Here is a 25,720-nt window from a genome sequence, read left to right on the forward strand (position 1 = left end):
AATTATTCTAGCTTGGTGCTGGCCATGGAATGCCGTAGATGTTTATGTCAAAGCATGAGGTAACTGACAACCCCACCGTAATAGGGTCGTGTTTCTTCGTTTGAATTTAGGTAAAGTAAGAGACATTATTTAATTCTAAAGTTACAAACTAGTTACATGAAGCTTCATTGAGAAAAGGCTTCGTATCGCTTTCCTACCACAGTGCCGTTGCCAACAGAGGCGTCCGTATAAATTGACAGAACGTCTGTGCTGTTATCGTATTCAACGCCGCACTTCTCTGAAAACCCGGAGAACTTGCTAACTCTCTCTTTCAGGTACTTGCTGAATCCATCTCTTGAGCAGGCAGTTCCAGGACCATCAGCACAGTCGGCCAGAGGCTGCGGTGCGCTGTTCACAAGGACACGGTAATAGTCACCATCCTCGTATCCATAGGCCCCAGAGCAGTTCAAACGCTCGATGGCGATATTTCCAAGAAATGGGAGGATGTTGGACGCCTTCCACGCGCGGCGGTAGTTGATGCGGTCGAGCGGCATTGTGTTGTTGATCTGGGACTCGCTGCCGACGAACTCGGAGTTGTTGAAAAGACCCATTGCAACCGCAACCATCGGAGGCAGCTCACGATGCGTGAAGCTGACGTAGATGTCCTCATCAGTCGTGCTATCTTGCAGCAAAAGGTTCGCGGTAGCGTTGAGCCAAGGAAGACCGATGTATCCGGATGCATCCAGGCCATAACCAACGTTGTAATGGTATCTGATATCTTCCGTGTATTCCCAGGCAAGCCAGTCGTCAGGAGTGAAGAGATCGAGATCACAGAAGGGTGATTTTCCGCGAATAACGGTCTCGTAGCCACACAACTGCTGCATGCCGAAGACGTCGTTGGTGGTGAAGTTGAAGTCGGGTGCTAGAGCGTTGAAGCGCGCAATGATGGGCTTCGTGTATTTCTCCTGGAAAACCTCGGACTGTTCGCTACCGGCAGTCGATGAGTAGGCCGGGCAGGCCTTGTAGGGCGTCAGGCTGTCGGCGCCTGACTCCTTCGACTCGTAGATGTTGACGAGGTTCATCGTGTTGTCGTCGCTTTCAAGGGCACGAACCAGAGACTGCGCAGACTTGACAGTCCTCTCGGCAGAAGAAGTCCAGACTCTCTTAGGCAGTCTCAGATTGGGGTATCTAAATTCAAGGTCGACTCCCAGGCCCGCCGCCTCCAGTCTTCCCACACGCGTTAGGAGTGACGTCTCTGCCTCAGAGACGGGGGCCTCCCAGCCGTTCAAGAAGTTCAAGTACGGGATCTTGCCCCATTCAATGCCCGTTTTGTTGCCCAGCTTCTCAAGAAAGGGCTCAATGTATTCCTCGAAGTCGAAGTCATTTGCGTAGATGGCTGCATGGCGCACGAGGTAGGCAGCACGCTTTGCTGTGCAACCTTGCGGGGCATCGGGGGATGACTGAGGGTCCTGTGACTCGAAGTAGGGAGCGATGCCTCCCAGATGTGTCAAGGGGTTGAAGCTATAGGTTGAGTACAGCGCAGATGCCGATGAGTAGGCAACGAAGGGCAGGACATGAAGGAGCTTGGAGCCCAGACTCTGTTGGCGAGCCATAATGTTGGGTTGCGCGAACGATGGTATGGTCGTCAACCGCACTTGAGAACAACGAGAGATATGGGGTAGCAACTCAAGCTTCAACTCAATTGAGGAATAAGCCACACCTCATATAATCTCGGCCGTGTTGACTTTTAGCTCACTCACTAGTCATCCTCCCCATGGTAAACAACAGTGAGATCATCGGGGAGCCGCAAGCTAGTTAGCTGCCCACTTAATTCCCGGTCCAATTGACGTCAGTAGCCAATGCCATAGTCCGGCTCGACAAAATTGGCGTTGTGGATGGCGTTGTGGATTGAGGCAACTCTTGGTTCTCCCCACAATCGGCCGGCAAGCCGTCCTGGCTGGCTTGGATTCGTATTTGGGGAGTTTCTACGTCATGAATGTGTGGACAGGATGATTTGCTGGCCCCGTTGCGGCTCTGCCATTGGTGGTCACACCGACATTACCGAGATGATTGATGCTAGTGATTGGTGGTTGGGTCTAGCATATTCATGGTTGTGCCGCTTGATGACGGCACTTTTCAGGGGCTTTCCGTTGGACGCGTGGGCCATCAGCGGACGGCAGGAAAGCGCACAAGATGATACGCGGCGTGGCATGCCGACGTGGTCTTACAGCTTGTGCCTAAACGACAGGCTACCGCCTTTGACGCGTTTAGCTTGGTGTAATCTCAGCAAGAGGGCTTTGCGCTGAAGGAGCTAGACGTCGCCTAGGTAGCTTGGAGCCGCGAATGAGTCTGTGAAGCCTGTGCATGTGCATGTTACTGGAAGCAGGTACGCAATTACTTGATTAAAGTCAATGCCTTTTCCCGGCTTGGCTCATGTTTAATTCTCCAGACGAAAGGATGCATGCATGTTCATCGATCGAGCTCTGACGGCTCATTTGCTACAGCGCCTGTGCTTCCACTGATTTTGGCAATATTGGATGATTGACTTTTGGACATCATTTCGCCCGGGTGATTTATGCACAACAATGGATTTGTTCATTAACTAAGAATCGAGAATATTTGAATCTGTTTCTTTGAAAGACGCCGTAGATTTAATCGAACTGCTGCTGCCCAGGGAAGTGGAAAATGCGTCGTGGCATCCTGAACGTCTTATCCCGGTCCCACTAGTCGTGTCTGAGTACCGCTTGGATACACCGTCGAACTTGACTATGTAGAAGAGGCAGTCAGTCGCAATGCGTTGTTCAGCTCGCATCACAGACCAGTCCAAGACCGACTGTTGATCGGACAACGATTGAGCCAAATTAAGGGTCTGTACTGCCGATGCATCGGTAAAGGTCTAGGATGCTATTAAATTGATATTCAAACCTAGGGCGGCATTCTCCCGCTTGTCGGCTCCACCTGAACTTAAAAGCCCGAGACTGTGGTATCTTGACCGACGCGAAGACGTAGCGGACAATTAGAAACCGTTATATCACGAGCACATCAGCCACCTGAATCCACACCGGCACGGCCGATATTTTCGTTGCGGCTCCTTGCCTTCTGGGTTGCAATGGGGCTATGTCGACTTCTTAACATGTAAAGGAGGGCACAAACGGATGAATGGCTCAGCGTCGGACGAACTTGGCTTCTGAAAGATAGTAGAGACGCATATGCATGACGTTCTTGGGAGTATTTGTTTTGAAATTGCTTCAAAAAGTGAGTGTGACCCTATTTACGGTCTGGTACATCCGGAAATTGTATCCCTCGCGGCTGGGGAACGACAGTAAGGTCAATGTGTGCGGCGTTGGGCCGTGTTGACTGCTACAAACCACCGTCAATCTATTGAGTTAAACTCTATATTTGACCTCATCCTAACCGTCGCAGGTAATTACACTTCCAACAGCGCAAATTGCGCCTGACTCAGTGCTGGTACTCCCAATTCCCTGACTCGAGCTGCCACGTGTTGGATATCTCTTTCCACCGATCTACCTACAGCCTCCTGTTTAACTTGGACGGTAGAACCCAAGTGGTATAGTTGCCAATTTTCTGACTAAATGTTGTTGCAATGGATTCGGCAGCGTACACAAAGCTAACAGCTCTTCTGGGCACAGCTAAGCAAAATCTCGGAAGAGCTGTCGAATATGCCATACAATGGATCACCAATAACAAAGCCCAAGCAGCCTGGGGAGCAGTGACCGCCACGCTTTTGTACGCCAACTTGAAAAGATTTCCACTAGTATGGCATGTGAGTGTTCACCTTTGATGAACTCATCATCATTGTTGGGGATGTATACTTACACCCGTGGGTAGCTTCGTGTCTTCCGCAACATTTGGTGGCCAAAAAGGGGCCATTTTGAACGCAAGCCTGGCTCTGTATTCCGCCCCGTTATTACGCCTTCACGCGTCGCCTTACTGGAGATGGATTACAACTTGCACAAGTCCAATAGCACCTACTTCTCCGACCTCGATGTTGCAAGAACTGACCTCCTCGCTGCTCTGCGAGCAGAGGCAATCCGCGGCGGGCTGTACAAAGAGTACAAGAACGGGGTAATGGTCTTATTGGCCGGCACGTCCTGCATCTTCAAGAAGGAAATCAAGCCCGGCGCCGCCTTTGACATGTACAGCCGAATCCTTACGTGGGACAGGAAGTGGCTGTATGTCGTGACTCACTTCGCAGAGAAGCGAAAAGGGGCCGAGCCCTACACGTATCAACCATGGAAGAGGCTTGACGAAGGAAAGGCCGCCTCAAAACCTCTTGTTGTATTTGCTACAGCTATCTCTAAGTGTGTTGTCAAGGCTGGCCGGCTTACGGTGCCGCCCGAGAAGTTCCTCCAGGCAGCGGGAGTTCTTGCAACTAACGGGGGCTCCGAAGAACCGAGCTCTGCTGAAAAGCATGCGGGCGGGGGATCAGGTTCGGAGGATGACGAGAAGTGGACATGGGCAAGAGTGGAGGAAGAGCGTCTCCGAGCGCTGAGCGCGGCTGAGGGGTTTGCTAATGGGTTGGATGCAGCGCATGCCGAGTTTCATGCTTTGGGATGAATGTACTGGATTCTTTTGAGTATGAGAGGTATATTGCGTACCGTGGATAGCAGTGGATAGACAGACACGGATTTTGCTACCATCAGAATAGGAAATGTCACGAGAACTGTGTGCTCCTCGGCATGCATGGCACAGTAAGCCCCAATCCTGCACGTGCCTTGGCCCCTTGCCCTCATTTTGCCAATCCCCTTTCAAGCGTTCGATGCGCAAACTCTTCTTCTTGGCTTCTGTTCTTCTATTCCTCTTCATGATCACAAGCCGACTCACGTGATACTGTCCTGTGCGCACACTCAGTCACTCACCATAATTCCAAGCCGCCATTCCAGGAGCACCTGATTTACCCCTGAATTCCGAAAGCCGACGCAAAGTCGCCATGAAAAACACAGTCTATGTAATCACGGGCACCAATAAAGGCATAGGCCTTGGTCTAGTCAAGGCCTTGTTTGTCAGACCATCTACGACCATTGTTGCGTCGGTCCGCAATGACGAAGGTGTTGCGTCGCTGAAGTCTGCTATCGCGGGTGTAGCCAAGGGTAACGACAGTGAGATTTATATTATGCTCTTAGACTTCACCAAGGCCCCATCACCAGCTGAAGTCCTCAGGGCTTTTAACGCCGCGACTTTGGGTACAATCGACCGTGTTGACGTCCTTGTCAGCAACGCCGCTGCGCCTTTCCCAATGACCCCTACCCTAGCAATCGCTGGTGAAGACCTCCGGAAAGCATTCGAGATCAACACGATCGCCCCTTTGATGGTGTTCCAAGGCCTTTGGCCTCTGATGGATAAGCCTCGGGGTGTAGACGATGTCTCTGCGAAGTTTATCGGCATTACCTCCTCTGTCGGATCCATCGGATCTCAAGAACCCCTTCCGGGCGGCGCGTACGGGCCGAGCAAGGCCGCGCTGAACTGGCTTACCAAGTCACTTCATGCTCAGCATGAGAACTTGGTCAGTGTAGCTGTTCATCCCGGATGGGTCCAAACATACATGGGCAACTACGCGGCCAAAGAGTGGAATCATGAGCCTGGTCCTCCGGATACTATCGCCAGCTCTGCCAATGGAATCCTCGATGTCATCGATGGTGCTAGTAGAGACACTACCTCTGGGAAGTTTATCACGCACACAGGAGAGGTTGTGCCTTGGTAGACTAGGGGAATTCTTATCAGGAAACAGCATTGCGCTTGTAAACGTTACCTCGATGCTGAAAGGCAAAACTTTACATTCTTTTTCCATAAACTTGGGGGTTATCTCTATACACTTGGTGGCTTATTTCAATGTTTGGTTAATTTGGTGCTACCAAGTTCTGTGTATACACAACAGGCTCTCCGGTACTGTCTATGTGCAATCAGGCGTCTCCTCCCGTACTTGTCATCTTCATCGCGGTACTCTCATTTTGAAATCTACTGTTCTGAATAGTTTCATGGTTTCGTCAGAATTAGCTGGTGAGATCATCTATACGGTAGAGTAAACGCAGACTTTCGAACAGGTTTGCTCCGCGCTCTTTCAGACGTGCTGGTCTTCTGATGGTACATAAATTCTTCCATTCAACATTAAGCTCTATACGTTAACCAGGTTCAGTCACGAGAGATAACTCTGACGTTGTCTAACGTCCCATCTTCAATCTTCAAGTCAAACGGCTGTTACATATTGTGCGCGTTAGCGATAAGTGCTACTAGTTGGCCACTCACATAGCAGCAGGATCTTACGCAACGGATGTTAGAAAACTTAGTGATTACCCTGATAAACTTCGTCCCAGATGTTGACAGTCAGGTGAAGAGGCGAAGAAGATATCAAAGTACAATATGGTCTTCGTCTATGACGTGAGGGTACACCTGGGTCGAGACATTGATGATGGAGCTTCTCCAGATCTCTCTTCAGTTCTTTCCGACGTCCAATCGAGTCGTTATAAAGAGGCTGGTGGGCAGCCAGATACATGGTCAGGACGGCGTCGGTTTCTTCAAGCATGAAGATCAACATCGAGAGACGACCAACCGTAGTCTAAGGTTGTTAGTGGTCAACAAAAAAGTCGCGGGCACCAAGCGATTTCTCATTACAATATGGTCTACGTGTGATTTTTAAAAGCCTGACCGAGACTCCATTCGAGTGACCATCGTGGATAAAGCAGGGTAACTACGGTTTTGAAATCTAGTTCATTTCCGTCTGAATGTACTCAAAGTCCTGCAAACGTTATTAGCTCAAATGGAAAATTAGTAGAGAGAATTAGGTATTGTGACATACAGCCGCACTCAATGTTGGGAGCTTATTGCCAGTGTTGTAGATAGCAAAGTGCGTTCCGACAAAGTTCTGCCAGCCCTCCACATAGGACTGCAACCAGCGGTTTTCAACGCTGGCGAGCCACCGCGGAGCTTTGCAGCCAGTCGAATATCCAAGCCGATAACCAACCTCCTTTGCCTCAATGAAAAGCTTCACCGGAACACCCGAGGCAACCTCTTCGTCCTCGACATATGTAGTATTCAGCGTTGCATCGGGACCAGTTCTGGTATGAGTAACGATACATCTCTTGCCTGTGTCATTCGAGTATCCGATGGCGATTTCATTGTGGTAGTGGATGCTGAGGTACACACTAGCACCTGCCTCTTGTCTCCAAGAGTCTGGTCTAAACGCGCTGACTTCGGTGCTAAAGGTGGCGTTAATGTCGGCCTGCTTTCGAAGTAGCGCCGCAGGGGTTTCTCGGTCATTGAGCGTATACACGTTCCCTCTGACACGAAGTTTTCCTGGGCTAGACTCAAAGTCTTTGAAGTCCTTGTATGGCGTCCGCAGGTAGTAGTATGACTTGTCCACCAGCCCGCCCTCAAAATCGTCACGCCAGATTAGAGGTCTGTCAAGGTCGTATAGGACACCCGGGATATGCTCGCTAATCGGCTCATTGCTATTGAAAATGGGCCAGCCATTCTCGTCCCACGTCACGGGGCACAAGAATGTCTCGCGGCCAAGTTGAGGCAGTCCACTGCTGTTTCTCGGGTTCTGGGGGCGAGTGGCTAGGAACACTGCCCACCAGTTGCCTTCGGTGTCGTCGACGATGTCTGCGTGGCCTGTTGCAAGAACGGGGAGAGACATGTTTTTTCCGTTCCACAAAACGGGGTTGTACGGGTTACCTTCCCATGGGCCTTCCAAGGTTTTGGAGCGATAGACGTTTGCTTTGTGGTTATTTTCGGTTCCCGAGTCGGCGGTAAGCATGTAGTATGTCCCATTCAGTTTATATAAGTGACTTCCCTCGGTCTACAAAAGGTGTTCGTCAGTGAGTTTTCCAGCCTGTATACTCCACCAAGTACCGCATGCACCGATGCGATAGACTCACAAGCGGATAACCAAGTTCAGGCGGCACAGTTGTGGTGTGGAGAAGCCGGGAGTTGCTCAATGAGTTGCCCGTCTTGATGTCAATCTCGGTAATCCAGTTAGCAAAGTTACCATTTTCAACAAACTCTGAGAATGTCGTCGTCAGGTAAACTTTGCCGTCGTCGTCAAAAAAGAGGTCAGGGTCGAATCCCCATTGATCTACATAGGTGGGTTCACTCCAGCTAGTTTCATCGAAGATGTTTGTCGTTGTCACATAGAACGAACGAGGCACTCTCGTTACCTACCACGCAAGACAATGTTAGCTTAGTAAAATGAAGAAAGCTTTGAGCCGCTTGTGAGTTTCTTACATTGTCAGGAGGGCTGATAATATCAAAAGCAGTGTCAATTAGATAGAAGGTGCCGTCATGGTGTCTCAGGTTTGGCGCGAAGATGCCACCGCTTGGAGCAGTGCCGCGCAAATTCAGCTGAGAGGGTCGACTGAGCGCATGCCCGATGTTGTCCCATTTCACACTTCGTTGAATTAATTGATGTAAACTAGACTAGTGCAAAGTAATTCGTGAGGGTCACTTACAGGTCCGTTGAGTGATAAATAGGGACGCCGGGAAAATACTCGAATGTGCTGGTAGCCAGAAAGAAGTCTCCACCCACTCTGATGATAGTCGGATCTGGGTTGAATCCCGGGATGATTGGGTTCACAAGGCAATTTGCAAACGCTATTTGGCTGGTAAGCTGCAATCGCTTAATTTCAAACCTCCAAGAAAAGACTTACTGGCAAATAGTGCCGTAGCAAAAGCTGACAAATTCGAGGCGTACTTCATGCCAGGCAACCAAAAGTATTGAGACAACCGAGTATCATAATGTAATACCACAAGCACTCAGAAGCCTCACACCTCAATATGCGAGCTTTATATTGCCCAATAGCCGGTGGGATCATGACGTTTTGCGCTGAACCCCTCACGGCTAAATGCCAGGCTCAATTTACCCCGGATCGCGCATTGCATTTCATTCAAGCTTTATGGGGTCGAACTTGGCGCAAGTGGCTCCATTCGGCCTTCGCAATGATGTTCGCCGAGCAGAGCCGATTCAATTGCCGCTACAACGTAAGTGGTCCGCTGGAGATCTTTCTTGAGTTCGGACACGACATCAGAGTGTTCTTTGCTAATTTGAGATATTTCTACCCGACACCCATGAGGACAATCTGCTTACAGGAGGTTGGGATATCTTCTGTTTTCTTGGACAGTTGTTTCCTATTGAATCTTCCGCCTGGCACTGAATACCCTTTCCCTTTCATTCTGAAATCTAACTCTTGATGCCGAAACAGAACAACATCAAAGACATGGATTAAATTTTTACTATTATGGTCAGTGTTAGGACGTTTGTACACCTTCAAGAGAGCTTTCTATGTTAATGATGCGGAAATTGTTGCATGGTCCGCTATGGCATGTTTTTCTCCCCCCTTTAAGGGTATGGTACCAAGAGCCGCATCGACCACCGACAATATGTGTATGCAAGACAAACCACGGCATGCGGTTCTTTATATATTAAGAATCTCGAAATCTTTTTGTTCTTTCCACTTTGGTTCTGGTAGCAATCTTGATGGAGTGAGAGTTTGGGCTGCTATCAAACTACATGTATCCATTGTTATTGGTGTTAACGGTTGTTCACATGGTTTGTAAGACTGACAAGAAGCATTTGTAGGTAAACTTACAAGCACCCGTGCAACTCACTAGAATAAAACACAGATATTGAAAAGATTTGGGTAGCAAACAAGTACCGTTTGGACCCCTTTTCAACGATGTAATTACCGTTAGTCTCGCCATACACGTTCAGTTACTTAGCTTGGTCAGGCCATGTCGAAAGTGACTGGAAAAGACGAACTCATAAATATATTAGGCTCGAGTGACATCAATTGACGTTGAAACTGATCAACTATCCAAGAAGAGAAAAAGCAGATGGGGCACATTGATGACAGTTCACAGTTACGGGGAATGGGTGCTGCTGTGTTGAAACAGAAATGTCCCAGAGCTTCTGCTTATACGTCCACCAACACAATGAGACGTTCAACAACATAACTTTAATCAAAATATTTATTTCCATCAATCCTCAATGCTCGCCGGATATTTCCAGCTGCTATAGACCTACCGCAAAGCATATGAATGCTGCAAACATGACAGTGCTGGTCACAACAAGTGCCGTAGCGCTATTCTTGTCACCACCGTCATTTCCCGTTTCACCGTCGCCAGTGGAACTGTTGTCTGCTCCGCTACTTCCATTGCCGACGCTACCTTCGTTGTTTTGGGTAGACTTCGCCTCATGGGCTCGTATGCAGCTCAGCTTCGCGAAGCCTGGCTCTACGCTTACTCCTGTGTCATTGCTGTAACGTCCAAACATTGTCAAGATGGGCTGGTAGCTTTGCGTAAGAGTCTTCCACATATCTTGTTTGTCTTTCTCAGTGTCACCCTCGTCGACAACATACCCGCCCTGCCAGGTTGTCGAACCATTCAGGTACTTCAATGGCACACCCCAGGCTAGAACTCTTGGTTAGCCAATAATCCACTCAAAGACAGCTATAAAAAAAAAGTTGAACACCTACTTGTGAGCAAAGGCTCGTTCCCATCTAGTCCACTCCCTTTACACTCGTCTGGCACGTCGATATCGTAGCAAGCATGGCGCAAGCCGTAAATACCCTCTGGTTCAGAGTTGATGTAATAAGCAGTGCGGGCCTGTTCCTCGATAGCATTCACGCAATCCTCGGAGAGCCATTGCGAGCATGAGCCATTGGGCGGCGCATCCAGATTCTTGGGATTTGTAGCGCGGCTGCCGTTTCCGTAGGGCGGGTGATACCAGCGCCACGCGCAGAAGACCCAGTCGGGGTGAGCGTTGACGACTGGCGCTCCGTGATCGCTTTCGTTAGGACTCGGAACGTATAGCGACTTCGGTGCGATGATCTTCATATCGGAGGCAATGACAGGTATGGATACTCTATCCCGACGGCCGTGACTGATGTCAACGGCAGCTTTTGTCAAGGTCCAGCCTTCCATTGGCTCTCCAGGCCACGGCTTCGTAACATCATAACCAGGCATGCTGTAAGTGCCGCTCGCATTGCTGGAAGCTACCGCGTTGATCCAGACCTGCTCATCAGCACCAACGTACAACGCGCCGTCAGGCTCGGCATAGCCACCAAAAGAGCGCGCGCCAGCGCTGGATACCAGTAGCAGTGGAATAAGGATAGACCTACGTGTGGCCATTTGACCTCCAATCATGCTGGGTTTCCACTCGTTGGAAGAGCGTCGTTGAACTTCGAAAAACCACAGGTTTAATGTGAACGGTGATTGTTTCAACACGACCTGAAGGGCGGCAAATCGCGTTAAATAATTTTCTGACCACAGGAGAAAGGACGATATACCTCAAATCCTTCGCCTGTGGTCAGACTTTTTAATAGGCTTAGACCAATCTTGGCACAAAAGTCCCTGACACTTCGTTTTTACGCGGAGCGATGCTTAATTTGGGCTAGCTTAGAGACACAGGATCCGACGCCCTGTCAGCGCCACATCTTGGTTGAGATGATAAAAGCTCGCTTCTTCTGTCAGAAAACCAACATGTCATCAATGGAAACCGTGAAGCGACCAAAATGGCACCGCTGCTAAATAGCCGTGCTCCGATGCTGATTTTAGGTTACTGTATTGTTTCAACTCAGGGACTGTCTCAACGATCATCCCGCTCTCGATGTTACTTCCTCGAAGCGCTTTTGGTCCCACCCCAAACCGCGTGGTACCAGATACAGAGTTATCGAGATAGCGGTTGACGAATTGCTGAACGCTTGATGGCTTCATCGCCCACGTTGGCGATCTACGGTCGTGTGCTACTAACTTCACCGAAGACCTCACTAGTCTGCATAATAGGGATGGTGCAGAGCCGGCTGAGTGGTCCTCGTATTGCATCATTCAATGGGAAGAGAGATGGATGTTGGCAATAGCAAGGCCTTGAATATGTATCATATCAGTCTTTGGTAGTTCCATATTGTAAAGAGTCTAGATAAGAGCCTAGGGAATTTTGCGCATTGAAATCTCATCAAAGAACTACACAAGAACTATCGATTTCTTGGCGTTCACTTGTCTCGTCGGTTCCCCATGGCAAAAGCCTTTCAAAACACACCGATTGGCGTCGTAGCGTCCCACATGGAAACCAATATCTGTCTGTCTCCCTCCCACGGTTCTCGTCCATGAGAAACTTGGAAGTTGTCCACAAGCAATAGGTCACCTTCTTCCAAAACCAGACTGATTTCCTCCTCATCAATCACTTCAATAAGCTTGTTGAGTAGCTCGCGCGGAATCGGCTCATCGTCTCCATAGACACATGGAAGATCTGTGTGGATTAATTTATCAACATGGCAAACAGTTTGGGTGCAAACGTACACGTCATGCCGTCACGGCCGATATGTGGAGGATCTAGGGCACCAATGTCTCGAGTGATGCCATGTCGACCAACAAGTCCATTGAACCACACAGGTCTACCACTAGTCGGTAGTCTCCGAATTCCTGTATAAATCAGTCAGCATAGGCTCGTAACATGGAGCTTCACTGCGCCGATAAGTAGCCGTAGCTTACCAGGGATGTGCTGCGTCAACTCAAGGCTCCCATCGTCGTTCCACTTGAAGTCTGATGTCAGTTTTCTAACTTGCTTCTCGACCTTCTGTCTCTTCGTCGCCTCGTCATCGCCTGGCAAGAGCTCTTGTCCGAAACTGTGCTTGCCAGCCCAGTTGAACTGGTTCACCTTGGCCTCATCCCCTGGAGCACGGAATACCATCTTCATACCCAAGCCCCGCTTGCGAATCTCTTCCACCAGCGCGGGAATCCGGGCTTGGACCTTCTCGAATACATACGCGCTATTCGCGATAGGAGTTGCGCCGCCTGCGTTGCCATAGCGTTAGCATACTTTACGCCTAGTTGGCGCATTGAGATCACAGGGTCTGGAAACTCACCTTTCTTTGCCTTTTTCACACAGTAAAAGTGGATATTCGAAGGAAACCTGGTGTACCTAGAATACTAAGTGGAGTGTGAGCTATGGATGCCGTATTCTCCTCGTCCTGGTGCCTGTTACCTCGTTGTGTTGGTAGAATCGAGTGCTAGGAGAGCCTTCGTTCGCGGTCCAGACATTGTCGGCAAGCGGTGTTCTTTTCCCAGCCAAACCAATTTGCACATGAGGGCGTGAGCCTCGCGCCTGCTCGGCTGCACCTACAAGTTGAGAAAACGTCTCCGCAGAGGGATGGCCGACCCCACGAATCAGTACAGCTCCATGTTGGTCCAGAAGATCTTGAAGCTTTCCCGACTCCGCTAGGGCGCGGAGCGCTGCCGCAGACTCGGCGACTGTTGGAGCACTACAGTTTCCATCATTCTGCCTCGCCTGCAAGCCGTAAGGCAGGGCGTGACCATAGTAGTCCCTGGCACCAGGTACCTCGAAAGCATCGAACTCGACTGCCATTTTTGGTAGAGTTCGCTGTCAGAGAAACGCGTAAAAACAAATCCGAATGCGATTGACCAAGGCTTTTGGTGATTATTGCCGGAATAGTCGCATTTATGGTATTGCATCACAGAAATCCGGACTCGATGCGAGCATGTCGGTCCGTGGTCGGATAGGCCCCAGAAGTTCGTTCAATCTATTTTTTGGTGTAGTTCGTTATCACTGCCCAATGACTTGGAAGAGCCGAATGGCGAATCCTGAGTTCAAAGCACGACATCATCGGAATATTACCGACTCCAGTAAAATTCAGGGTTGCAGCGCAGAATTTCCGCCTGGAGCGGTTAAGCGTACGGCACTTCTGTCCGACCACTAAGATAAACACTATGGTATCTTTCGATTGTGCTTATGGTACCGAGCGACTCCAAAGGGTCCGTGTCGCGTCCTGCTGATATGGTGCTGAGCATGTTAATCCGACATAAAGGCTCCATAATGGCGTGCTTGGCTCCCTTGTTTTGCGAACTCGCTTGTTATCTAACGCTTCCCGAGGATTACGAGTATTTCTTCCAGGCGTAGGTTTATACCTCAATTCTATAAGTTTGCCTGGGGTTTGGAAATCAACATCGGCTTATCAGTTTATGCTACCTGCGATTCTCTCACTGTGGCACTCACTCTGGTCTGGCTGTGAGCGTTGACAAGATGGCATCAAAAGATGATGATGGCATCCATCGTAAGCACACAGAGCTCCATTAACATATGAGAAAAGCGCACTCTAATCACTGATTCATTCAGCCATACCTGCGACTCGCTCTTTGAGCTATGGCGGTGACGACTCGGATAAGGATATAAAGCTTGGCGTTATTGAGGTCAATGTTTTGCAGGAACGAACCATTGGGCTTTTCGGTGCTGTTTCTTTGATCGTCAACAAGATTATTGGCGCAGGGTATGTCGCGAAAATGGGAGCTCGGAACTTGTAGCTGATGACAACAGCATTTTCTCAACACCCAGTACCATTTTCAAACTCTCAGGCAGTGTCGGCATGGCCCTGATGTGTTGGGTCATAGGCGCAGTCATCTCAACATGTGGCATATTCGTGATGCTAGAGTTTGGAAGCGCAATCCCTAGATCAGGCGGCATCAAGAACTATCTTGAACGCTCATTCAACCCTCGACTTATGCAGACATGCATTTACGTCTTCTACTGCGTGTTCTTGCGTAAGTGATTTAATCACATTTTTTAAGGCATGGATACGGGAACTTTGGCTAACACATATGTCAGAGGTTTCGGCTAGCAATGCCATTACATTCTCTTCCTACATACTCGTTGCTTCCGGAGCTGAGTCAACAACCTGGAAGCTTCGTGGAATTGCAATTGCCGGAGCCGTCTTCGCTGTTGGAATCCACACCGTTGCGCCTCGCATAGGCCGGGGCATCCAAGATTTGCTTTCAGCAGTGAAGCTCTTTACCCTCCTGTTCATCGTGTGCTGCGGATTTGCTGCTTTAGCAGGACATCTAAGAGTGGAGAGTCCCAACAACTTCACGAATGCTTTCGAGGGTACATCGAATAGCGGATACAACATTGGCACTGCAATCCTTAATGTTATATTTTCCTTTCAAGGCTACGACAACGTCAATGCTGTAGGTTCTCAGCCCAGTAGCTGGAAATCCTAACGTTCAACTGATACATAAAATTTAACAGGTACTGTCCGAAGTCCGCAATCCGCAAAAAACTCTTAAGATAGCGTTGCCGCTCTCGATGAGCGTCATTACCGTACTTTATCTGTTAGCGAATGTTGCATACGTAAGCCAACCTTCGCACGCGAATAGAGAGGAGCCAAGCTAACCTCACTTCGAGTTCGCTGCCGTTCCTAAGGAAGCTTTTATTGCCGCAAAAGTTACCGTCGCCGCGACCTTGTTCGAGAACATCTTTGGCCCGTCTGCCGGGGCCAGGGTTCTTCCAGCCTTGGTAGCTCTTTCGGCTCTCGGGCATCTCCTGGGAGTTGCCTTCACAATCCGTCAGTTACACCCCTGGCTCAGCGCACTACTGGGTATTGTCGACCGGACTAACGCATCTCATTAGCTCGGTTGTTGCAAGAACTTGCAAAGGATGGAGTTCTGCCATTCTCAAACCTATTCATGGAGAACAGGCCCTTCCGCACACCCATTTATGCCCTCGTTCTTCACCTTGGTGTGACAATCCTTTTTATTTGTGCCCCACCGGCCGGAGATGCCTTCAACTTTGTCGTCAGCCTGTCTAGCTATCCGACTACTGTGTTGTTGACCGCAATTACCGTTGGTCTGGTAAAGCTGCGCTTCACTAACCGAGAGAACTTCCAATCGCCGCTCCGAGCGCCCTGGATATTAATAGGCATTTATCTTGCCGCAAACATTGTACGTCTTTCCACTTGGGTGTAGAGAACAACTGAGATCACTCACCATTTCTAATAGTTCCTGATCATTATGCCATTTGTGCGGCCGCCAAATGGTAAAGGTAGCACGTCGCTACCTTACTGGCTGTCGTCCGTGGTAGCCTTGGCGATTTTGTCTCTTGGCATCATTTATTACGCTGTACGATTCGTTATTCTGCCAAGAGCCTTTGGATACAGGCATGAAGAGATTCAGCAAGAGCTCAGCGATGGGTCTAAAGTCACTAGGTTTCAAAGAGTCCCAAGATGAATCAGTTGTTCGAAGTGATTTGTCGTTCATACCTGCAGCTCTTGGATGCTTTTAGGATATTTTCCTACTCAAGTAATATCAATTATTCATTAACTCTGTGTTGTTTTCGTAAGGTAGACAGGCGAAATTTGCGTAGGCCATGAGTGGTAATAGTGGGTCAGTGAGATGGGAGGTGAACAACTGGACCTTTGTACAAAATGGAGCTCTTTAATAGGTAGTTTGATGATGCACGCAGAACTACAATCACGGTACTGGAATATGTAGTGGTGTGCGAATAAGGCCACAGAATTGCTAACGAGGAGGTTATTTTCGAGGGATATTGAAAGCGAACAACTTGAAGCCACCGTCATAGAATTAGTTTCCCGCTATTCCCGTATGAAGCTGCTGAATCTTTTGACATGACGTCGTGGACACAGCCTGAAATACGCTTTGCACAAGACCAAGTTGAGTGTGGTTGGTGGAGCCAAGCCCAGAAATGCGTTGAGCTCATTGATGGAATTCCGGTTGAATGACATGGCCGCGCCAGGGTCTCTCGCCCAAGAATTGTGTCTTCCTGGCAACCAAGATTCTGATTACAGTATCGCGTCAAAGTCGAATTCCCAAAAAGCTCTGGCTCAGATGGAGTTCGCAGTCAGTATTGGGCAAGCTTGCTGCATGGGTGCTGCACGCAATAAGAGATAGGGAAATGAAATCAACGAAAAAACCAGGGACCAGAGATGACATCAACGAGGGTTCTCGGCTATGCGACAAGATCTCGGGACAAAGTCTAGGTGGAGCCTGCTGTTTTTTGCGGGTGGAATCGGCACTTCCACTATCCACGACAACTAATTACCGCTTTCGTGAATGGGACTACGATAACTTCGGACATCGTAGATGGAGAATGAGAACATGAACAAGTCTGAGCGCTAGGAAGGGAAATTTTGGTGCACAAACCCGAACTTGTTGTCGGCTACTCCAGCCGCACGGGATAGATGTCATAATCTCACCAGCTAAGGCAGACTCGGAGCCCTCCGCCGGCCGTTCGCCGTCTGGTCAAAGCTCGAGATTCGGCGACTCGCCACCCAAGAGACCGACAGATTGAGAGAAAGCTGGCCACACAGAATTGAGACCGAAACGCAACAGGCAACCAGCACCAGCAAAAGCCAAAACAAAGCTGCGGGTGGCTGTGCTTAGGGAGTACAGGGTCATTAGAGGATGACGGAGATGCGCGAGGTGATGCACAATCAGGGGGGTTCCTCAACCGTTCAAGCCAGTCCAGCGAACCAGCTTCTCTCAAGCTGCAATCCCCGCAAGGTGCTTCCCAGCACGCAGTGCAAAGAGACTGAGAGTCGCTCCAATGCGAGGACACAAGGCAAAGAACTCGAGCAAGGCCCTGCCTGCTCCAGCGACGTCGTGTTGCTGCACCCGGGCTATGCCGATTGCACCCCGCATATCGGTCGACATCACCCCACAATCAACACTCTGGGACGATGGCGGCGCCATGCCCAATTGGGGCCGCTGCTGAGCGTGGTGCCATGCTGGTGTCACACTGCTTGGGGCCGTGAACCGCCCGCTTTGCCCCCTGCGGGAAGTTATTGTGCCGCTCAATGGTCAGTCTGCCTCCAGGTTAGAGATGGCTGTGCCATGCTTGGCCCCTTGGGGGACCGGTTGGGGGTGACGGGGTCTCAAACACCCAGAGATGGGCGCGAGGGTTTAAGACAGGCGTTATATGAATACATTGCAGCAGCCGCCTCTTCCCCAACGCCTACTTTTAGCCCGAGAGATCTATCTATCCCTTGCTTTTCAACCCACACGAGAACCAGACATACAAATACCAATTCCACCCCAGTTCACACGCGACCCTTACTCCAACACCAATACATACGATGTTCCGACAAGCATCAAGAAACTTTTCCACTAACGCCCGCATGCCCCCGAGCTACTTTTTGCAAACTCCACGTCGACTCGCCATGAGATGGTACGTCTTAAATCCGAGCCGAGCGAGCCCCCTCGGCCTCCCGAGTCTGGGGTAGCAACCTGTAGTATACGAGCTGGAACTGACGAATCTGGTACAACAGGATCCCACCCACAGTCGCCGTTGTTGCCGTTGGCTACGGTTTGAACACTTATCGTGAGGGCATGGTTCAACGACGCCTTGCCAATGCCGCTGCCGCAGAGAAGCAGGCCATCGAAGACCGTAAGAGAGCGACGATGTTGATGGACGCATACGGTGATCGATCGAGCCTTGAGGCGCTGGAGAAGGCGATGGAAGTTTATGAGTCGCAAAATCAGGCGTAGGTCGCCAACACATTTCATCCACATCATACACAACATATCAACACCAAAGAACGGACACACAATGCATCGGCAACGGCGTTTTACGAGCGGTTATGGGTATCATTTGGGGGGAATCATTCAGGAACGTATGGACACGTTCAGGGCGCCAAAGCTGTACAGATTTGACAGCTTGGATTTCCAACGGATGGGGCACGGCGTTAGGTGGCGACCACGATCACTGACATCTGGCACGCATTATCATGGATAGTTGTATTTACTAGCAACCTGAGTACTACCAAATACTCCAAACCATATCCCTTTGTTACAAATCAACCCCCTCCAAATTCCCCAGTTTAAACTCATTCCTTGTCCTAGGTATGTACACCTGACGACACAATAAAGGGTCTTACCCCAGCCGTGCACGATACCCCGCACGCGTCTCGTGACGGACAGGATGCTCGGTGGCGTTGGCGATGCTGGGAAAAGTCCCATTGCGGTACGTATTCCGCCACAGTGGCCCGCTCTCGTGATTCGTCCAACGATAGCGGCCACTCAGGCCTTCAGCTTTGAAAGTGCAGACACAAAACGAACTACGAGTATGTTGACGCGGGACACGAAGCCTGTCTCATTGTGATGGCGCCTGTCTTTTCTTCCAACTTCAAGAAGCAAAAACATCATTCGATATGGACGTCGCCATCCTTATTTTCTGGGGGCGCCCGACTTCCCACTTGTCAAGACTTCTGTGTCCCAATTATTTCAAGAATGGATGGCGCCTCACTGCGGGCTGTCTTAAGTTGAACCTAACGTGGCCAGGGAAACTAACGCTGGTTCAGCACCTTCCTCCAATAATATCTGAGACAACCCGTCATGCGATCCTCGCCACGATCCAGCTTCGCAACAGGTATCTTGCTGGGGACGGAAGCAAGTGCAAGCCAGCATACAGTCGCATCACTTATTGAAAGAATTCAGGTCTTGATCGAGGCAGCTCAGGAGGCGACCAATATTCGAGACTTTACTATTTTTTCAATAGAGAAAACCTTTCTGTGCCTACTGACAGGTACTGGACCCCTATCGCAAAGTCGGCTGTATCTTGCTTGTGTCGTCAACCTTTTTCTCAACCACCATCAGCAGATGACGATGCAGAGAGACCTGCTCCAAGTACCAGGGAGAATGATGACCTTTTGGGGTCCTTCAGACAATCCAATTTATCGCTGATCGACGACCCCGAGAATGATCTTTGGTCTTCTTGTGTTATTGTAACCCCTTCAACTCGCGAGGCTCCGTGAGGCGACTTTGGCTCAGCTGTTGAGGATTGCAGTCAAATATACCCTTTTCAAGGACCTGGATCTTCAAAACAGCCGCTTTAGGGACAGAAATTTACCCTTTTACTGCAAATCGGACATCATATGATGACACCTTTACGAGCCAGATATACATACACTGGGTCTCGCTTTATTTGACTGCGAATATCCCTCCCGGTGTATTTCTCTGATCTTGCTGCAAAGCTCGATTTTATGAAACGTGATTGCAAAGATGAGTCGTCTTTTGACCATCTGTGAGATGTTGCTGAAAGAAGAAGTGAGTGACCAAATATGCTTCCGACTGATGTTTAGAAAATGATGAATTTCAATCCAGGACAAATCATAGTGGCAATTAAGAACGAAACTGAAGCGCATGAGGAAGAATAGGTAGAGTAGAAGCCAGTGGCATGTTAACTTTGCTGACAAGGCACTCTCAGGTCTGAGAGCTCTTGAAGATCAAGACGAAAATCGATGGTCCCAGCGATTATTTTTAATAACGAGTGAGGGGCAATATATGAGCAGGTTAAGGTGAAAGAGGATCGATGTGATTGTGCTCCCTTTGTAATTGTGAGAGATAGATCGGCTGGAGTAGCAGTCTTAGCATAATATAACTTATAACAAAATGCTTATTTTTCTAAATCTCAATTTTCTGCAAGAACCTGGACAGTCATGTTGGACAGTCTTCCAATGACATTGACCAAAATAAGGAATTTAGTAGAGGGTGGACTGGTATCCCATCGACTGTGATTTGACGTTAGCTAGTCCTCGTGCCGGTTAGAGCTAATGAAAGCATATGGATTCATTCGAGTTCGCCAGTGTAATCCTGAGTTCCCCAATCCTTCCATTCTCTATACTCACGCTATGCCAGGTGTACCAGCCCTCTACATCAATACATAGGTAGGACACGATCCAGGCAGCATATGTACTAATGGATATGCGGAGCAAATCTGGGTTCTCAGGTGGGCCGTGATCCAGTGACGTTAAGTCGCAGTCGGTAGGATAAATGGAGCACCTGGCCCAAAGACAGCGTCGGGGTGGGGGAGCAAGAGGCTACGGCCAACGACAAGGGCCAAAACCCGAACGGAGAGCAACTCAGTGAGTCCCTCAACCCATCATATTACTGCGGATCCCCTGACTTCTGCCACAAAGCGAGTGCTTGTCCGTCATCCTTTGACTTGTCACCTTCTCGTCATATGAGGGGCTGTCCTAGCCGCTCTCTCGCGTATAATTTCATTGGGGGCTTTCCATCAATCTATTTATTCTACTACGGTTTGGTTCAACCATCCGAAGTGGGTGTTATGAATGTGCCAGGCCCAGTTATAGAACGAAAACGCACTGGATAAAAGCTGGTTCTTGAGAATCTCTATATATTATATTGTCAAAATAGTGGTTCTGTTTAAAACCGGAAGAAGAAAAACGTACATAGGGAAGTCTGATCGGTATTTCATCTAAACCCTCTTTTTGCTCAAATTCGAATCTCGCTTATGCTTAACTGCAGAGGATTGTGTGACGAGCTGAGCGAGTTGGATCCAGAACCTGACAAGCTTACCGACTGCCTGCGATGGGGCTCTCGCCAAGGAAGCGACTGCTTACTCCCTCAATTTCTGACAGAGTCGCATTAATACCCAACTCTGACTGGTGACTCTCAACGTCTGCTATAGTCTGCCCTTCTCCTGACATCTGTATTCATTCTCAAGCGATTTCCGTCTCTTTTGTCCCTTCCTCGTCTTTTAGTCTTTGGACTGCAAACACAGATGGCTATCTAATCCTCTTGAAGCCTTGAACGCGGAAGATATAAGGCTATGGCACCCCGCGCTGTCTTGCCGCTGGCTATTGCCGCAGGCGTTGGAGCCCAGTTACAGATTCCTTGGTCGACCGATTTCGATAACACAATCTTCGGTCCGGATGGACCGTGGCAAGCAGTGCTCGTCAAGCTTGATGGCACGGAAACGAATCAAATTCCCTTGTGGCCTGGCGGATCCAGCGTTTCTGAGATTCCCACGGTAGAGGATGGCGGTGTTTACTCAGTCTCAGATAGTGCCGTCAAGACTGGGAGATCGCGGAGCGCCTCTGACTCATGGTCCAGTACTCTGTTTACAGAAGCCTCGTGGTCAGGCGACGAGTATTGGGACACAATGGAACTAGAGCCAAGGCTCGGGAGTAGTCACGAGATCAAAATCAAAGCAAATTTCGTCGCCGCTACAAACTGGACCAGTGGCGCCCCTTTGAACGAAACGAACTACAAACCCTCTGTCGGAATTTTGGGCCTTGGGCCCAGAAGCGAAAGGAGTGATAACACCACAGTTCCCTCTATCCTTGAGCAACTCAAAGCCTCCGGTGAGATCGACAGAAATGGCTTCAGTGTGCACATGGGAAGTGCCGCGCTCGACCTTGCCGGATCCTTTGTTCTCGGCGGCTACGAGCAAAACAGGGCCATCGGGCAGGTGGGCACGTATAGACTCACAGACAATTTCCCGATGATGTGTCTCCGCGATGTAATCATGGATGTCGAAATTGACAACTCGACTATTTACCCTGTGAGATCGAATGGCAGCTTTTAGCAGGAAAACACCGAGATTAGACAACAATACGCCCAATACGCCGGCGGGGCCCCTGGATCAGTGGTTGTAACACCGAACCCAGCATCTCCATACGTATATTTGCCTCCGGGGTTTTGCGAAGGAATCGCGACCAATCTCAGGATGGTGCTTCATGAAGCTACGGGACTGTACCTTTGGGGGTCGGACCCGCAAGCTGAAACTTTCGTCAAGTCATCGGCATATCTCGGCTTTGTTCTGTCCGATCAGAGCGCGACCAACTTCACCATCAAAGTCCCTTTCAATCTCCTCAACCTTACCCTAGAACCGCCATTGGTGGAAAAGTCAGTGAACTACTTCCCCTGCAAATCTACCGACTCGGTTTATGGTTTTTGGCAACTCGGTAGAGCTTTTCTGCAGGCAGCGTTTTTGGCCGTTGATTACGATAGGGAAGTATTCTATTTGGCACAAGCCCCCGGGCCAGGCATGGAGCAGAGCGTCATGAAGAAATCTGATAATTCGACGATCACCTGGAACGCGGCCGAGTCCTTCACGAGCACTTGGAGAAACTTTTGGGAGCCAGTGTCTGTGATACGCAGCTCTGAGACTGAGACCGAAAATACAGGTCCATCAGATGGGGGCAAGGCGGGTGTCGTCGTCGCGGCAGTAATCGGTGCATTCGCTGGGCTCTGGTTTTGGCGCCGCCGCAGAAAGAGCAAGAAAGACCCTAACGCGCCCTCAGCTGCCGTGGACAAGGCGCTTATATGGTTCAGTAAGAAGAGAGGCGGTAGCAAGAGAACCAAGGTTTCCGGCCAGACAAGTTTGATGGAGGCGAATGGAGATCAGATGGATCACAGAATAGAGCAGAAGATGTCGACAGCAGACAATGCCACTGAGCTAGATGGACGTACACCGATCAGTGAGCTCGATTCACCTACACTACCTGCTGAGGTGGGAGCGCCGCTGCCATAAGAGGTGGATTCTCACACCGAGTCCACTGCGCTCAGGCATGAAGCTCCAAATGACTATCTGGTATATGAACTTCCTGCCGGAATGAATGGAACAGATAGAAAGTAGGGCATCGGTAGAGATCAATTCGGAGTATCGGCGAGCGATCACCTAAATCATCGAGTAGATTACATACGTTTGGCTACCCAAACTTGTATGCATCTGTTGTCAACTACACTCGTGCTCTGAACAACCAAACTTTTTGACACTTTTATGGTGAACATCTACACACGTCTTAAACTTAGATGCGGATCCACGTGAATGTATTTACGTTCTATTTTTAAGCAGACTCTCTGATGTTGTTAATCAAACACAAGCGAATCATCCTGAGTTACAGCAGGAATGGGTGCTGGTAAAGACGGACTTCATTCCCGACTTTCGGACCAAAGGGCTGTGAATCACCTTCGCACTCTGTTCCAATCTCCGGTAGCGAGCCATTCTGAAAGTACGCATTGACATAATGTCTGGTGCACTTGGAAGGCGCCGCAAGTGATGTATGCTTCAAAACAGATGTGTTAGCCTCCATTAACGACAGTTTTGGGATTAGAGTTTCTGCAATCATTCAAATCGACTTACTCCATATGAATTCTGCACCAACACGACTGACCCGGGGAAGCCAGCAGAGTTGTTACGTGCGCTGACGAGCGGTGTGACGTTGTCCGCCAGGTTAGCGATAAACAGTATGGGGTGGCTTGTCTTGCCCTCAAAAGGTCCTGAAACTGAGTTAGTAAAACCTTTACATGATACTTTTCGTACGAATGCTATAATTTACCGTCAAATCGCCAGCGGGGCCGCGTCGTTCGCTGGTTGCATGTCATTTGATAAGGTACGTTAATTGCCCCAGTGGCAGGACTGAGGTCTAAGATGCTGTCTGCTTCGCGCTGTACATCTTCGAGAGTCAGATTATGCACGGCCGGGTGGTCAGCACACATGATGACCGGGAAAGCATCTTCTGTGCCCTCAGTAATTTCAGGCAAGGGCTCTAAAGGTGAGATTGGTTGCGATGAGCAGATCGGGGCTGGATCTGGCTTGTTCAAATGGTAATGCTCGTAAAATGGTCGTCCGTCTTTCTCCTCCAGAGCTGCAATAATTTTGGAAAAGCTCTCGAATTGGTATTGTGGCTGATACAGCGTGGATGAGAGAAGACGCATCACCTTGGAGTAAGTCACCAACATTGGGACTTCGGGGCCATTTTCTTCGTCTATCGAGACGAGGACAGGGTTTGTCTTCAGCGTGGAGAGTAACCTGCTAAATCTTTCCATAATGGCATCTGATGTTGGAGCATGAAACAGGCATTTGTCAGGACCGGCCTGGTAACAGAAGTCGTAGAATGCGAAAAGAACCTTGTCTGTATCGCGGACGTAGTTAACGTGAGCCGAATTGAACCATTCTCTGTAGTCGACATTGCCATCGCTGACCAAACGCTCCACTTTGTCGGGATACATGGCTGCAAATACGCCGCCAAGGATAGTGCCATAGCTGAAGCCCCAGTACTTGAGTTTGTCGTAGCCTGTCTGATGAACGATCTCAAGCATGTCTCTGGCAGCGGGAGCTGTGCCTATATGTTCTAGGATACCGGACGATTTCATGGCGCTTTCACAGGCTTGCGAGTACGCGGCAGCCCTGGTAAAAAGTTCCCCGAGCATACCTTCATGAGAGTCCAAGATGCCCGGGTCTTGCAAGGCCCAGCTTTGACCCTGTTGCGGTGAGATCCAGCATTCTAGCCTCGGTATGGATGCACCGACTGCCCAGCACGTAAGTTAAGTAAGTAAAATCTGAGGTAGTGAATGCCCATTGACTTACCACCCCGTGGGTCAAAACTGATGAGATCCTATGTTGCATCAGAATTCGGAACGCTTCAGCTCCGGCATGGTGCTTATCAGGGGACATACATGGTTTGTGCCGACAATCTCATGTAGCATTTTACCATGATCCTTGAGAGACCAGACCCCAGAACCACCAGGGCCCTACCATTACATATTAGTATTAAAATGATAGTCCATATTTACGCTGCCGCTTACACCGGGGTTGAAAATGACCGGTCCTCTGTAATCGGACGTATCGGTTGCACGGATTCTAGTGATTGCAAGGACAACTCGGCGGTCGTTCGATGGTTGTTGCCAGTCCATAGGCACCTGTGAGAAAGCCGTTAGCCATTTGGCTTGTGGGAGTGGGCTTTCTGGGCGCTAGCATCTAATCTGGCACAATCGTAATCCCCGTCTTCGAAGCAGCTGTGCCACTTCAGGGTTCTACTTGGTTTAATCTGCAACTCTTGTCAGCATCTAATATTGATAATGTTCTTCCGGAGTTACGTCTCCATACGCTTGACCAGCTCCAAGTAGTGGAAAGACGCTGTTCGGGAACACTTCTGTGTCCGAATAGAGACCATGGTGTAGATAGTAAGTTTCCTCTGATAAGCGCCGTCAGCGCAAGCACCGACAAAACGGCGGTGACAGCAGCTTTGCCCTTAGCTCTCGGCCCGTTGGCCTCTCTGAGCTCCGAAAACACCGGGGGCTTCTTGCTGTCCATGTTGACTTCGCAAACGAGATATTTAGTGATTTTTTTGGTCCTAACGAGAATAGGAAGGGAAGAGGAAAATTTTAAGCAGCTCAA

At 49.5% G+C, this 25,720-nt stretch overlaps 9 protein-coding genes across 9 annotated transcripts; 4 read left to right on the forward strand and 5 right to left on the reverse strand.

Moving 5' to 3' along the window:
* Positions 1–164: 164 nt before the first annotated feature.
* ColSpa_11505 (acid phosphatase PHO1) lies at positions 165–1,592 on the reverse strand (the record flags this gene model as incomplete). Its single annotated transcript, XM_049277717.1, has 1 exon — positions 165–1,592. One exon carries the CDS (start codon positions 1,590–1,592, stop codon positions 165–167), a length of 1,428 nt encoding a protein of 475 aa, XP_049133674.1.
* Positions 1,593–3,936: 2,344 nt separating this feature from the next.
* ColSpa_11506 (putative thiol methyltransferase 2) lies at positions 3,937–4,557 on the forward strand (the record flags this gene model as incomplete). Its single annotated transcript, XM_049277718.1, has 1 exon — positions 3,937–4,557. The coding sequence occupies one exon, from the start codon at positions 3,937–3,939 to the stop codon at positions 4,555–4,557; it is 621 nt and encodes a 206-aa protein (XP_049133675.1).
* Positions 4,558–4,930: 373 nt separating this feature from the next.
* Positions 4,931–5,701, forward strand: ColSpa_11507 (norsolorinic acid ketoreductase nor1; the record flags this gene model as incomplete). Its single annotated transcript, XM_049277719.1, has 1 exon — positions 4,931–5,701. One exon carries the CDS (start codon positions 4,931–4,933, stop codon positions 5,699–5,701), a length of 771 nt encoding a protein of 256 aa, XP_049133676.1.
* A 999-nt stretch (positions 5,702–6,700) lies between these two features.
* On the reverse strand, positions 6,701–7,633 carry ColSpa_11508 (non-reducing end alpha-L-arabinofuranosidase; the record flags this gene model as incomplete). The annotated part of the gene is made up of 2 exons (XM_049277720.1): positions 6,701–6,733; positions 6,794–7,633. The coding sequence occupies 2 exons, from the start codon at positions 7,631–7,633 to the stop codon at positions 6,701–6,703; spliced, it is 873 nt and encodes a 290-aa protein (XP_049133677.1).
* A 4,384-nt stretch (positions 7,634–12,017) lies between these two features.
* ColSpa_11509 (clavaminate synthase-like protein At3g21360) lies at positions 12,018–13,354 on the reverse strand (the record flags this gene model as incomplete). Its single annotated transcript, XM_049277721.1, has 5 exons — positions 12,018–12,238; positions 12,289–12,411; positions 12,481–12,783; positions 12,855–12,918; positions 12,974–13,354. The coding sequence occupies 5 exons, from the start codon at positions 13,352–13,354 to the stop codon at positions 12,018–12,020; spliced, it is 1,092 nt and encodes a 363-aa protein (XP_049133678.1).
* Positions 13,355–14,959: 1,605 nt separating this feature from the next.
* ColSpa_11510 (uncharacterized protein) lies at positions 14,960–15,319 on the reverse strand (the record flags this gene model as incomplete). Its single annotated transcript, XM_049277722.1, has 2 exons — positions 14,960–15,109; positions 15,179–15,319. The coding sequence occupies 2 exons, from the start codon at positions 15,317–15,319 to the stop codon at positions 14,960–14,962; spliced, it is 291 nt and encodes a 96-aa protein (XP_049133679.1).
* Positions 15,320–17,912: 2,593 nt separating this feature from the next.
* Positions 17,913–18,282, forward strand: ColSpa_11511 (uncharacterized protein; the record flags this gene model as incomplete). The annotated part of the gene is made up of 2 exons (XM_049277723.1): positions 17,913–17,962; positions 18,063–18,282. 2 exons carry the CDS (start codon positions 17,913–17,915, stop codon positions 18,280–18,282), a joined length of 270 nt encoding a protein of 89 aa, XP_049133680.1.
* Positions 18,283–21,364: 3,082 nt separating this feature from the next.
* Positions 21,365–23,071, forward strand: ColSpa_11512 (uncharacterized protein; the record flags this gene model as incomplete). Its single annotated transcript, XM_049277724.1, has 2 exons — positions 21,365–22,099; positions 22,127–23,071. The coding sequence occupies 2 exons, from the start codon at positions 21,365–21,367 to the stop codon at positions 23,069–23,071; spliced, it is 1,680 nt and encodes a 559-aa protein (XP_049133681.1).
* A 367-nt stretch (positions 23,072–23,438) lies between these two features.
* ColSpa_11513 (uncharacterized protein) lies at positions 23,439–24,642 on the reverse strand (the record flags this gene model as incomplete). Its single annotated transcript, XM_049277725.1, has 3 exons — positions 23,439–23,606; positions 23,684–23,820; positions 23,880–24,642. 3 exons carry the CDS (start codon positions 24,640–24,642, stop codon positions 23,439–23,441), a joined length of 1,068 nt encoding a protein of 355 aa, XP_049133682.1.
* Positions 24,643–25,720: the final 1,078 nt, after the last annotated feature.

This window comes from Colletotrichum spaethianum, assembly GCF_022836535.1.
Source record: "Colletotrichum spaethianum MAFF 239500 DNA, contig47, whole genome shotgun sequence".
In the NCBI taxonomy this organism is placed as follows: domain Eukaryota; kingdom Fungi; phylum Ascomycota; class Sordariomycetes; order Glomerellales; family Glomerellaceae; genus Colletotrichum; species Colletotrichum spaethianum.